The 14,751-nt window shown below is 31.4% G+C and overlaps 1 protein-coding gene across 2 annotated transcripts; it reads left to right on the forward strand.

Annotated features, from left to right (window-relative positions):
• The first annotated feature begins 1,726 nt into the window (after positions 1 to 1,726).
• Positions 1,727 to 14,678, forward strand: LOC111704717 (disintegrin and metalloproteinase domain-containing protein 10 homolog). Of its 2 annotated transcripts, XR_002765871.1 has the most exons (16): positions 1,727 to 1,830; positions 2,311 to 2,355; positions 3,421 to 3,490; positions 3,653 to 3,752; positions 4,324 to 4,422; positions 5,741 to 5,811; positions 6,158 to 6,219; positions 7,189 to 7,221; positions 7,686 to 7,747; positions 8,988 to 9,065; positions 10,235 to 10,299; positions 10,740 to 10,817; positions 11,227 to 11,291; positions 11,614 to 11,704; positions 12,457 to 12,618; positions 14,522 to 14,678. XR_002765871.1 is itself a non-coding variant. In XM_023477039.1 (15 exons), the coding sequence occupies exons 1-15, from the start codon at positions 1,776 to 1,778 to the stop codon at positions 12,470 to 12,472; spliced, it is 990 nt and encodes a 329-aa protein (XP_023332807.1). In that variant the 5' UTR covers positions 1,727 to 1,775; the 3' UTR covers positions 12,473 to 12,621. The 2 variants fall into 2 exon arrangements, 1 of the variants encoding a protein (XP_023332807.1); XM_023477039.1 differs by lacking the exon at positions 14,522 to 14,678 and having other exon boundaries at positions 12,457 to 12,621.
• The last annotated feature ends 73 nt before the right edge of the window (positions 14,679 to 14,751 follow it).

Raw genomic sequence — 14,751 nt, forward strand, 5'->3', positions numbered from 1 at the left:
TCAGATAACGTGAAATGTTTTTACATTGATTTATTTTTGAATCTAGCAGTTTTTCTTAGATCAGATTTCATGGGCCGGGCGCGCCGCAAGGTAGTTTTAAATTTTAACTAATTAATTGCGTAATCGTAAAAAAGATTTTTTGGATAACAAAATTATATCACATTCATCCTTCGTCAGTCAAATGTTTATAGGGTACCGTTTTGAATCGGCCATGCCGGTGACAAAGGTGGGTCACATAAAATAACGTCATACAATTTGTCTAGACAGATTTCATTAATATTGCGTCTGATTAGATTTAATAGATAGATTATAATATGATGTGGGTAACCATCTTTGCACTTAGTCTTATTATTGGTGACAATTTTAGTTTTTGGGTCTGTCCTAGTGAACAACCATCGAACGTTACAGCCAAACAAACAAGTATTATCTAGTTAATTAGTTAAAATCAGGTATACAATCTGTCAAACAGAGATTACTAATCTATATATAAATTTGGCTTGTCTGTCTGTTTGTCTGTCTGTTTGTATCCAATAAACGTCAAAACGGCTGAACCGATCGGGCCCACATTTTTGTGGGACATCTAGGGACCCCTGGGAAGGTTTATGAATGATTGAAATTTTAAATATTTGTCTCCATCAAAATTCGATCGTCATTAAATTTTTGAAAATTTTGAAAATCCGCGAAATTTTTTGTGAAAATCCGCGAATTATTTTTGTTTTGTTTTACGATGTACATAAAGAGAACATGTTCACAATCAATTTAGAAGATGGGCGCGAAGCGCCCTCTAAGGCTAGAAAGAAGGGCGCGAAGCGCCTTGAATTTCTAGTATACTTATATAGGTTTAATATCTGTTTATTATTGAATTTCAGAAGAGTAAAAACTGTCTAAATATGCCGTGACAAGTTAATTCAAACATAGACGCTTGTCCTGCTTTGGAGGAAACTGATGAAAAATGGAGAAATTAATAATTTTACTTCTCCTCGCCGCCGGTAGATCAAGAGCTTTAGGAATTGAATCAACATTATTAGATTTATATTTTTTATCTCATAATAAATGCCTATAATCCTAATCTATTCAAATTTTCATGAAGATTGAAGTTTCGACGGTGTAAACTTTATTTAGAAAAAGAAGGGTATAGAAAATCTGTCAGCAAATCGTAAGATAGTTAAACGTGAGTTCAGTCGAATAATAAAAGCAGAGTTGCAAAATGTATATTAATATTAGGTTTGAATGTTTGTAAAATAAAAAAAAAACTTTGCATTCCACCGAGCCCGAAGGTTAGAAGATTTTGAAATTCCCTGGAAAATGCCAGAAACTTCATTTATATAATGTTGCAATTTAAAGACGTTCCTTTTGGCCAGCGTAATCTAGCCTGCGATATTCTCGTTGTCATAGGTAAATACTAAATCACATTTTCATTCAGTACAGTGCAGAGCTATATTTAATTTAAATAAAGTTATCACTCCATTTCTCAGGGGTGTATATTTTCTAGTAAAACCACCCCACCCCTCCATTTTAAAAATTATTTTCCCCCAGATGTAATATACCTATGCTTGCATGCTGAATTGATAAAAATAATTAATTTTAGGGGGGAAAAAAAGAATATGTGAGGTGTTAAAAAATGGCTTCAAAAGAGTTAATAATTGTCCTAAAGCAATAAATGATCGCGATCGTGATCGTGATCGTGATCGATATTGTTATTGATATTGTTATTGATATTGTTATTGTTATTATTCTGTGTTCAGGATTATATCTCTAGTCTGAATACAATATATATGAACTCTATCCTGAAGAATCCTCCAAACCAGAATATATATCTCAGACTTCAAGGAATTGTACTCGCAATAATTTCATAGATATTTCAATCCCTCGCCCACTCGCTCGTAAAAAGTTCACACCAGGAGGTTTTCAAGATTTTAATTACTTATGTTTTTTTAATGCAAGAATATATGATTTATATGGGAAACATATTTTAGAGGAAGAATTGCTGAAAAGATGTAAAACTAGTGTAAATCAAAACAATATTTTCAAAAATTTTTATTATGTCTTATTTAAACATTTAACTAATGATGTAACAGTATTATAGCTTCTTTTTTTTAGCTTTATATTCCCCAAATGCCTGTCAAATTTAAAGAATTAGAGCTGGGTCTCAAATTTGAAACGCGGCTCAAACATGGTTGGCTCCACTTGAAATCGTATTCAGTGTTTCGAGATTTGAGCATTTAACCGGTTTTGGCGGTTCAGTGACACGCTTTAAATTCTAAAATTCGGCCTCTGTAGAGAATAATTATGACGAGTGTGGTTAACCAGAGATTTGGACCCTCAAGAATTTAGTTCCCGGCTGCAATAATGAAGGTAGAGTAGTAGAGATTATTTTCTCTCTCATCATTTATAATTTTCCATTCTGTTTTCTCCGCTCAAGTGCAGCATTTAGGCAAGGAAGAAAATTAAGATAGAGAAACGACGATGTGAATTGGACATTTTACTTCTCATTAGAGGTTAATTAAAGTCTTTAAACCCACATTCATTATAATTCAACATGAGTTCCTGAGAAATATTCAAGAAAACAACAAGAATTTTATTTGTTTTTTCATGGACCACTGAATAAAGGGACTGAACGCGTAATTTCATTTGACCATAGGAGCATCCCTGTTTCTCAGCCGTACTCTTTTAACTGATAAAGGTTGTCGGACATATCTATATTAATCTACGGAAACTCTTTTAATTGCGTAACACATAGTTTACAAGGTGTTATGTTATATATTTAAAAAATATCGCTAGCTACATTCTAAAGGCGGCAGCAAATAAATATTCACTTTTGATTGTTTAAACCCGCTTTTCACATAAAACATTCGATATTTTGAGTTTTATAAGTAAGAGATGAGCTGCGGGAGGTCACTCTGTACCAGTCACAAGACCCAATCTTCGACCCAACTCTGGCGACAGCTTGTGTCACGTTATTGACAGCTGCAAGATCTTCGGCTCGACTTAAGGAGTTAGGCCCAATGAAAATAAAACCGACCTTGGTTGGTTTTAGTGGAGAATTAGGCTCATTGTTGAGTATTGTTCTCATAAAAACCCGGAATGCGTCAATTCCTATATTGAAAATCCGCAAAATAGAATATTAAACCGGTTTTTTAAACTCAAATCTGTGGAAAATAAGATGCAGCTTGAATCTGAAAACTCAAGTCGTAAATAAGGCCCGACGACAGCTCAGACCCGAACCGTATTTTCCAAAAAATTTTAAATCGCGCTCGGGTTCCGATTTTTTAATTAGGGAGATCTTTCTTCTCTCTGAACAGTCAAAGGTTTCAAGGATACCATTGTAAAGGCATTGCCCTCTTTGCATGGAGGATTACTTGAAATTACGCCTATAAACCCATTAAGTAGGAGAAACCTCCAACAATTTGTTATGTTTAGGTGTTGTTCTTTCTCAGTTTTCCAAACTCGACACTTCAGCTTTCTGTCTAGCGCATTTACTAACATATAGGTATGATTGAACATTTTTATTTCATAAGATAAAAATGATGATATAAGTTCAAACACCAAATCATCATATTTTTCCTTTTAACGATTTTATCTCAGATCAAAGGCATTTTAGAAATGTGAAAAGAAAAAATCTACGAAAAATTCTGTAAATAAATGTTTTCAGGGATTTTGGGTGTGTGGTTGGCCTAGCTACAGTGGGTGGGCTGTGTAAGAAGGCGGGGAATACAGGATTCACAAAAACACGCATGCAGCCTTCTGATAAGGTACCGTTTTCTCAGTGAAGTTTATCAATTGTTAAAAATTTCAATTATGTCATCACTAGACGGTTTAATATTTCATTCAGAAAGCAGAATACAAATTGAGAAAATGTTCAAAATTTATATATTTTAACCATGTGGTGTTTCCCAAATAGACGGGTTTATTTTAGTTTAAATCATATGAATCAATATGCCCCTAACTGGGACCTAGAGATAAATAAACCAAAAAACAAACAAATAAAAACTACACAATTTCTGCCGGGGAGGTCGAATTTCGAAGCTTAAATGATTTTTTTAAAGGAAATCAAAAGTAGCAAGTTTTTCCCCCTTTTCAAAAGTTTTTCCAGTAGTAAATTTTCGGCAATAAAAAAACCTTGAACAATTAAAAATGTCAAACCAAACAGAATATTAGAGTGGTTAAGAAATATTTTCTAAAAAAATAAATCCCAAAAATCAGAATGGAAAGTTTCCTTTTTTTAAAACTTTTATTCAGTAATATGAACTAAATTTTAAAAGAACAACATAGTTTCTGTTGCATAATTTTTTACACCCAAGATCAATTTATCAATATATTTAGAATAGTACAGTTAACACAATGGCGCACGAGGTGGGCCATAATTTCGGAGCTGATCATGATGGAGGGAATTCATCAGCTTATGCTCCTTGTAATCCAAAGGTTAGTCAAACTATGATCATGAAATATAGAACTTAAGTATAGTTAAGAAGACTTTTCCAAAATCCAGTTTTTAACAAAATGTTTAGATAGCATTTTATGTTACTAGAGATGAGAACTTTTAAATGGATATCGGGATTAATGTTAGATCTCCTCTTTTTCTTAAGGAGGATCTAAGGATTTTATATTACTAGGATGGTAACTATATAATGGGAGGTGGATCTAAGGATTTTATGTTACTAGGATTGCAATTATATAATGGGAAGATGATCTAAGGATTTTATGTTTCTAGGATGGTAACTATATTATGGGAGGAGGATCTAAGGATTTTATATTACTAGGATTGCAATTATAAAATGGGAAGAGGATCTAAGGATTTTATGTTACTAGGATGGTAATTATATTATGGGAAGATGATCTAAGGATTTTATATTACTAGGATGTTAACTATATAATGAGAGGAGGATCTAAGGATTTTATATTACTAGGATGGTAACTATATAATTGGAGGAGGATCTAAGGATTTTATATTTCTACGATGGTAATTATATAATGGGAAGAGGATCTAAGGATTTTATGTTACTAGGATGGTAATTATATTATGGGAGGAGGATCTAAGGATTTTATATTACTAGGATTGCAATTATAAAATGGGAAGAGGATCTAAGGATTTTATATTACTAGGATGGTAACTATATTATGGGAGGAGGATCTAAGGATTTTATATTTCTAGGATGGTAATTATATAATGAGAGGTGGATCTAAGGATTTTATGTTACTAGGATGGTAACTATATAATGAGAGGAGGATCTAAGGATTTTATATTACTAGGATGTTAACTATATAATTGGAGGAGGATCTAAGGATTTTATATTACTAGGATGGTAACTATATAATGGGAGGAGGATCTAAGGATTTTATATTACTAGGATGGTAAATACATAATGGGAGGAGGATCTAAGGATTTTATATTACTAGGATGGTAACTATATAATGAGAGGAGGATCTAAGGATTTTATATTACTAGGATGTTAACTATATAATTGGAGGAGGATCTAAGGATTTTATATTACTAGGATGGTAACTATATAATGGGAGGAGGATCTAAGGATTTTATATTACTAGGATGGTAACTATATAATGGGAGGTGGATCTAAGGATTTTATGTTACTAGGATGGTAACTATATAATGGGAGGTGGATCTAAGGATTTTATGTTACTAGGATGGTAACTATATAATGGGAGGAGGATCTAAGGATTTTATATTACTAGGATGGTAACTATATAATGGAAGGTGGATCTAAGGATTTTATATTACTAGGATGGTAACTATATAATGGGAGGAGGATCTAAGGATTTCTCATTCTGCAGTATTCAAGCAATGCAACACAGGAACATTTCTTTACAATTTTAATTGAAAATTACGTTTTGAAATTATTTTTGCTATGAAAAAATTGTATTCTAAAGTCCTAAGTCCTATGACAGACGTAAAAAATTCTTATTACTTATGGCATTGATCAAATCATCATTATTATTATTGACATTATTACTAAAGAACTAATTTGTACTGCGGCTGAATCCAAAATGAGCATTTTGAGAAGGTTCCTTAGTTGAGAATTATTTTAGGGAAAGTATCATTATATTAGAATAATACCAATCCGAAATCATGTTCTGACAGTATTTTTTAAATATCAGAAAATTAAATTTGTGAACTGTTTTAATTGTGAAATATGAGCAGAATACACGAAGTCATCAGCGAACCAGCACTTTTTAAATCATGCTTCAAAAGTATGCCAATGAGTGAGTAATATTTTATCGACTAGACTCCCAGGACACTTCGCATCCCTCTGTTTGAAATAATTTAAGAGAAAACCTAAATTGCAATAACTTTTTCACTAATTTTAAAGGGGTTGCAAGCGAAGATCTGAATGTTTATAATTTTGAAAAATGATTATTTTCAATTGTGTTTTTCTTAAAGTGTGACTTGCGATTTTCTACTGGAGTAAACCATATTTTATTTTTCTGAATTGATCACTTTTTATAACTAGAAGAATGACAAAATCATCTACAGTATTGATTAGATAAAGCTTTCAAGGGTACCGTTGTAAATCGGGTATTGCCGTCTTTGCATGGAGGTTCAACTGAAATTATTATTAATATTTGAATTTGATAATTTTTTTATTAATAAAAGATATAATTGATATTATTATTTATACGTCCGTATCACGTGACCAGAACTCCCACCAATGCCAGTGGAGAATTCTGGTTACGTGTTACAGACGGAGTCTCGTGATACTGATTCAATAATAATAGAAGCAAACCTAAGTTTCTTAGGCTCCTCTTGGATATCGTTGTTTTCAGATTGGTTGTGTATTTGCTGAATATGATCTGTTTAAACTTTAAATTTTTGTATAATTTTGACACAGTTTTATATCAATTTCTCGAGACAGGAACATCAGCTAGAACCCTCATGGGTATCGATCAACTCCTAAAATGCTTAGGTTTCAACCTGTACCCCCTTTCCTTTTTCCTTTACAGTCCCTTTTGAAGTACCTTGAAAGAGTAAAGATTTGTAAATTTTTTTGATGAATTTTCAAAATTTTCTTAACTCTAAAAGTTCCAAAACGCTCTCAGAAGGATCATGTGAGGTCTCACTAAAATAACAAACAGATAATGCACATTTTTATTCAGAAGAAGATCTTTTATCTATCTTTATGCAGAACTATTTGCAATTTGCAACTGTTAAAAATTGTTTTTTCCTTTTTTCAGATGGCCAGGGAGTTGTGAATATTAAGAAAAAAGGCAGGTTTTGAGTTTAAAGTAATTTTTAAAGAAGAGAGTTCTTTCTCTTTAAAACTTTTTTTGCTCTGTCCATAACTTTAACAGATTTGCTGCAAATATGAATGATTGCTCTCCACAAAATGGTAATGATAATATCATTATGAATTATTATCTTAACCATAACTGAAAACAAAACTTTGGGGGATTCCTGGCAATCCCATCCAAAACTATTTCCTCACCCTGAATTAGCAAGGTCCAATCCTGTCTTAAAATGATAAATATAATAATAAAATAATGTTGATGATAATGATAATAAAAATAAGAATAATATCTATGGATTTTATCTAAATCTGTCCTAACCCAGAATTATCGAGGTCAAAACCTTTATTAAAATCATAATAAAAGTCGCTAATAATAATAATAAAATGTCTATTTTATCTAAACATAATAAAAATGAATTATTACCTAAACCCAACCTGATCCAGAATTAGCGAGGTCTAGTATACCCTGTCCTCCAAGCCCTATAACAGAGGATGATACTTGTAAGGTAAATATTTAATGATTTTAAAGGGACTGTAGACGCATATTTTAAACAAATTGTCAAAGCAAAAATTAAAGAAATGTTCTTAAGATTATTAATATTTTATTGCAGCTTTTTCATCCAAATGAATTGCAGATTTAATCAGCAGCAAAAAGAAAGCAATTATTATCCTTTCATATATTCAGATTAATAGTATCAGGGTATAATTGAGATCGAGTATTTTATAGGATTATTTGAAATTACGTCTACAGTTCCTTTAATAAAATAATATTAACGTCCTAATATTATAATTAAACCAACTACTAAGCTAAGTTCTATTCTGATTTGCACGATACTTTATAAATATATATTTAAATAGTAATTATAATGATGTATTTTCAAGATTTAGATTCAAAATTTAGGGGTTTTCGTTCACAATAAACCTGAGGCAGAGGCCCAAAGGATTTACGCACGTGCTCTTTCTCTGTCTTGTAATTAAACGCTGCATGAAAAGACGACATATAGTGTTCTGTCTGTACTGTTATTAATCTATGATTGAAAGTAACTAAAACAACATGGCCTAACCTGGCGCTGCCCGTGGAATTTGAAAAATTGCCCCGACACTATGCAGGAAACGATCCTCTGGGTCGAACTAGTAAATTTAAGGGATTGAAGAAACAAACATACAAACACACAAAAATACACAAATTCATAGATACATGTTTTCAAGAATTGTTGTTTTATTCATCGATTCTCAGCGGAAAAAGACAAGTTTTTTCATCCTTTTTGATACTTTTTACCCATAAATTAATTAATTTTTCCTCAAAAAATTATTTATATTCCCAATTCAGCAAATAAAACATTTCAAATCTGGCAGAAAAAATTATTCCAGAAATGAGGAAGTTGAAATGATTCTTTTAAAATGAACCCTTTACCCGCACTTGGTATAAAAATTACGATTTAGATATTTTTCCCTTTAAAAGTAGACCCACTCAGCTTAGAATCTGAAAACCAAGCTAAGAACATATCAATGATCTCCTGAGTTTTCCAATCCAAGTTTGAGGTAAATTGGCTTAAGGGTTCCTGAGTTCTGATCGGAATATAAACGATCAAATATACAAACGAACAGACCTCACTGAAGAATGGAGCAAGTTCATGAAACATCGTGTACGAGGATATAAATTAAGTTTTTTTATTGAATAACAAATTAAGATTACAACTTTACATATATATATATTTACACCCCTGTACATTGTTTTATTTATAGGATAATCCTGATCCTCCTGAGCCTCCTAAACCTCCACCTGACCCAGTCTGTGGGAATGGTGTCCTCGAACAGCCAGAGGTAGGAAAGTTGTTTAAAGGAAGTGAAGACGTAATTTCAAGTTCAATTTTATGAGTGTGCACTTGCATGTCCACTTCACAATGGCTGATCAAGTATGTTAGAGATATCCTTATTTTCTAGCGGAAAAACTAGAGATATCCTCATTTTCTAGCGGAAAAACTAGAGATATTCTTATTTTCCAGTGGAAAAACTAGAGATATCCTTATTTTCTAGTGGAAAAACTAGAGATATCCTCATTTTCTAGCGGAAAAACTAGAGATATCCTTATTTTCTAGTGGAAAAACTAGAGATATCCTTATCTTCTAGCGGAAAAACTAGAGATATCCTTATTTTCTAGCGAAAATATATACATATCCTTAGTTACAAGCGGAAAAACTAGAGATATCCTTATTTTCTAGCTGAAAAACTAAAGATATTCTTATTTTCTAGCTGAAAAACTAGAGATATCATTATTTTAAAGCTGAAAAACTAAAGATGTTCTTATTTTCTAGCTGAAAAACTAAAGATATCCTTATTTTCTAGCTGAAAAACTAGAGATATCATTATTTTAAAGCTGAAAAACTAGAGAGCGGGAAAACTCATTATTTTTTATTGTGTTTTCTCTTGCGGATTTATACTCAAGTGAGAATTAGATAACATTTCCTGAATTTAGCTCTATTTAAATCGAATATATAATTCTCATTTTCACTCAGAGGACCAAAGTTTTGAGTACAATTTTCTACTCATTAGATGGAAGGTAACATGAGATAAAAATTACACATATAACATTGTAAAACTAAATTTCTAGATTCAATTTTTTTTTATTTCAAAGCAAAAAAGTAACATTTTAGCCCAATTTAAGAAAGAAAACGTTGATGCACAAAAATAATTTCCTTGTATTCAAACTATATAAGAAAACATTAATTCCTTCCTTAAAACTTTTGGAATTTAAAAAAACTGAAATTAAACCTCTAACAAACAATGAAAAGCACAAATTCAGACCAAAAAATGTCTGATGTAATAAATACTCCCTCAAAATATCTACTTGAACTTTCAGGTGACCCGCATGCAGAGATGGCAATGCTAACAGTATCCTAAAAATCTTTGCCTGATCAAGCATGAATTATATATTCATATAGTCCCTTTAAATAGATTTTCTGCATTGTTCAGAACGGAAACAAATTATATAGGAATGTGATTGCGGAGCAACTCATGAGGTTTGTGAAGATCCTTGCTGCTATCCTGGTACACTAAGGTCAGTATATTCAAGGTTACCCACAAAGAATGCGACTTCAGATACGACTGCACGTTGTTCAGTCAGTTTGCTTGCATTCAGGGTTCCATGTAGGCTAAAACTTTCTTATTTCTGTGCTTAATCATTTCGTAAACCATCAAAATACTCAATTGAATGCAGAAACTTTATATTTTTAGAGTTATGCGATATGGAGTCATTACAGTCTAATCCTTTGTGGCAAATTTTAAACAATTTAGCCCGGCCAAAAATTTGATTTGTTTCACAACTGTTTTGCGTGTTTTTTTAGCGCAAAATACGCTGTAATACACACGTTCTTTCATTGGTTCTTAAATATGGGAATCTTTGTTTATATATTTGCTTGCTTGTGTGTCTGATCATAACTCATGCAACTTTCACCGATTAAATCATTTTACTAAATATTTATATTTTCTGTTGTTTAGTGAATATGATTTGTCAAGCAATAGTTCTGCTGCACCCTGTAAACTCTACTCACATCATCCCTGCTCTATGCCCTTCAGGAATACCTGGATTATATCTTATTTATAAAATAATATTTATTAAATGAGAAAAATATATCAATATCTGTGGGGAGGGGGTAATTGCTAGTGATGAAAATTGTACTTATTGTTTTTTTTTCTTCTGAATTCTTGATATTATATATCCCTTTAATTTGAAAAAGAAAAACTCAACATAATTGGAAATATTACATTGATCGGCGTTTATAACAATACAAGGATGACTATTTTTATTTTCAGTTTTGATTTATAAGATTTAACATTAGGGCGTCACCATTGTATTTCTATAAACGCCGACCTCTTTAAGTCTGCAAAATGGCTAAAAACTCCTGGATTTATTTTTCCGGGGGTTTAAGATCTTTTTAAAAAGTTTCAAACTAATTTTTTTTCTAGATTATAATCAATTGTTTAGTTCACCGTTGATTTACGGGTTAGCATACTCCTGGCTTTTTCTACTAATACTGGCACTCATCATAGGTTAGTTTATGGGTATACTGTAGGTTAGTTCACGGGTGTATAGTAGGTTAGTTTACGGGTATACAGTAGGTTAGTTCACGGGTATACAGTAGGTTAGTTCACGGGTATAAAGTAGGTTAGTTCACGGGTTTACAGTAGGTTAGTCCACGGTTTTACAGTAGGTTTGTTTACAGGTATACAGTAGGTTAGTTTACAGGTATACAGTAGATTAGTTCACGGGCATACAGTAGGTTAGTTCACAGGTATACAGTAGGTTAGTTCAAAGGTACATAGGTACATTGTATAGTATTTTAAATATATATGTAAACTGTGAACTGCACAGGAATTGCACTGGTTGTTGATTGGAAGTACAGAAGATGTATGTACGGGCATATTATGGACCCAGAGGAAGATATTAGAATCAACACAGAGGGGTAAGAAAACCGTAGTTTTTTACCTAGGTTTTGATAGGTGCTGGCAAGGGTTACTTACGAGATTTTTCTGTAAACACTAATTGACACTGGTATAACAACGACGATATTTAATCTATACTGCTAGAATAGATCTCTGGTATAACAAGGACGATATTTAATCTAGACTGCTAGAATAGATCACTGGTATAACAACGACGATATTTAATCTAGACTGCTAAAATAGGTCACTGGTATATCAACGACGATATTTAATCTAGACTGCTGGAATAGATCACTGGTATAAAACCGACGATATTTAATCTAGACTGCTAGAATAGATATTAAAAGATGCTTTTAGGGTTTCCAGCAAACGAAATTTAGCTTTTATTCGCGATTATAAATTTTGCGAAAGGAATTTCGTAAAAAAATTATGGGATAATTTCTCGAAAAATTGCAAATTTTTTCGCTTTTTTCTCGAATAATTTTTATTGTTACATTTTTTGGTAAAAAAAATATAAGTTTTTCACGAAATAATAACCAAGTGTATAACCAAACCACCATATTAAATTAATTGTATTTTCACTGAACAATGAAAAATGACGTAATATTTATCATGAGTTTACTTGTAGTGCGTACTATCCCGTTAAAGGGAGTGACTGGCTTGGTATTGCAGCTGAAATAAAAACATTTTTATTAATAATTTTAATAAAAATATTACAGGGCATGGATAACAGAACTTCCTGTTAACAAATAATTTTATTTTATTTTTTCAGGAATATCCGGCATTGAAGGGAGAGAGTCCTTGATAATTCTCAATCTCGAGACCCAGTTCAAGTGATTTGATAACTTAATAGTATAACTTTTTGCCTTGTAACAACAAAAGTACTGATTTAATGTCGTCTACCTATTCCACAATTTTCTAGTTATCATTTTAGGTATTGTAGCTTTTTATTTATTTTGTTAAAACCTATTTACTTGTTATTTTTGGGTCATTGAAAGTTTTTAATGATGCGGAATTTCATTTAGTTTCATAATTTACAGATTTCGAACTTATGAATGGACTGTCCCCTGAATTTACGAGTGTCGTCAAAGATTGATTTCTTATGTCACCTTTATCGTATTACTTCTATAGAAACAGAATAGGACACATTTTAGCTTGATATCTATCGGATATGGCAATTTCAAGTTAAAGGGCGTCTCCTTAAAGCAAAAATGTAGAACTCTTAAAACTAAAATCAATTTATAAACTAATATTTAATAGCATTCAGATTTAAATATCACACGACTAACCAGAAATGAAATGAAACTTAATTAAAAACGGTATTCCGTCCAATACTGGTTTAAAATAACCTTCTAGATAATTAGGCTGCTTAGAATGTTTTAGAAAGGAAAATATCCTACAAGATGAAAGAATGTAGTATTTTCCCTGTGATCAATGGAGTTCATGAATGAAAGGATGAGAGAATGTATTTTAAATCATGAAATGAGTAATTGTTATATTTTAAAAAGGGATATTCTCAATTTTAATTCTGAAAACTTGAGCTTAAAACATTTAAATCTATATAAATTGGTTTGTTTTGTTTTGGAAAAAAATAAGAAAGACACAATTTTCAATTTTAACCGATTATATAGATCCCTGCAGCTACGTTAATACTTGTATATCATGACATCAACCTTTTTATATTACAGCGTATATAATTTAGCCTGTAAACACTTGAATTTTCTTCTCAATTTGAATTAACTTTGAAATAAAATAAGAGTAATGATATTTTTTGAACCTCAGAAAATGAGTATTGCAGAAAAGATATTATTTGTTTTCGATTAAGAATAAAACTACAATTACATTTACTGCTTAAAATCTATTATTATATTATGGTTTATTATGATATTTTATAAATTGTTCTAACCACTAACCAGCCTAAAATACCATGTTTAAAGGAACTGTCTACACAATTTCAACGGTTCAAGTGGCCCTCCCACAATTTAAAATAGTCGCATGCCCGATGTACAACGGTACCCTTTAAAAAGACTGGCCGGCAATGTATGGTAATTGAACTGAAAATGTAGCATTGTGGAACATTTTTTTATGAATCATTTGGGACATTTAAACGTTTCTACGATGTATATTCACTGAGTTTAAACGCACAGTCGACTTTCAAAATCATGAATTTGGGTGGGTACGTTTTCAGAATTGTTTTTTTTTTAATTATTAAATAACGACGACGAAAAATGTATCAAAAAATTTACAGTAAACTAATGAGATGTTTAGAAACATATTTTTTAATAGAAATTTATCAAGAAATCAATGTTAGAATCAATTATTTATTTTTCATCATTATATTGAATTTCTTATTCTTACAGAAACTTTTAACTGAATAAGATTACTTATTTTCGATCATAATAGTTAATTCTTATTTCCTCAACTGTCCCTAAGCAACTAATTAGATTACTATAGAATTTATCGTCTTTATTTATTAATATTAAAAAACCTATTCTCTAAACGTACCCACCAAAATTGATGATTTTGAAAGTCGACTTTCCGCTCAAAATACATTTTGAAAGCGTTTTATATCTCTCAAATGATTCATAAAAAATTTTCCACCTCACTACATTTTCAGTTTAACCACCATACATTGCCGGTCACTCCCTTTAGCCCTTCTTTTTTCCTTTCATATCCTGGTTTTTCCTTCTGGCATAGTGAAGTGATGAACTGTTTATTTCTCCTGCATAAATCTGCAAATCTCTTAAGGAACCACAATTGATTTTCAGATAGAAAAACAAAGATATATTAATTAATGTTTACTCTGGCGACACTTAAAGAGTAACGTTGCTTTATAGGCATTTGAAAATACGTTTATAATTCCCTTTAAGCACAATATTTGTTTAACTGTAGATATGTATCTAGTCTCCCTCATTTCCTTATATTATTATTATAATGATCTGAACTGCACTATTTGTGATATTTGTAAATAAAAAATAAATAAAAATGTTCTTGCTTTTTGCGTTTTTTCTTAATTAGCAAATTTTCTGTTGATTTGCATAAACGTTCTCCAGCTTGTATTCACTGA

The sequence above is a fragment of the Eurytemora carolleeae genome, unplaced genomic scaffold (assembly GCF_000591075.1).
Source record: "Eurytemora carolleeae unplaced genomic scaffold, Eaff_2.0 scaffold460, whole genome shotgun sequence".
Lineage (NCBI taxonomy): Eukaryota > Metazoa > Arthropoda > Copepoda > Calanoida > Temoridae > Eurytemora > Eurytemora carolleeae.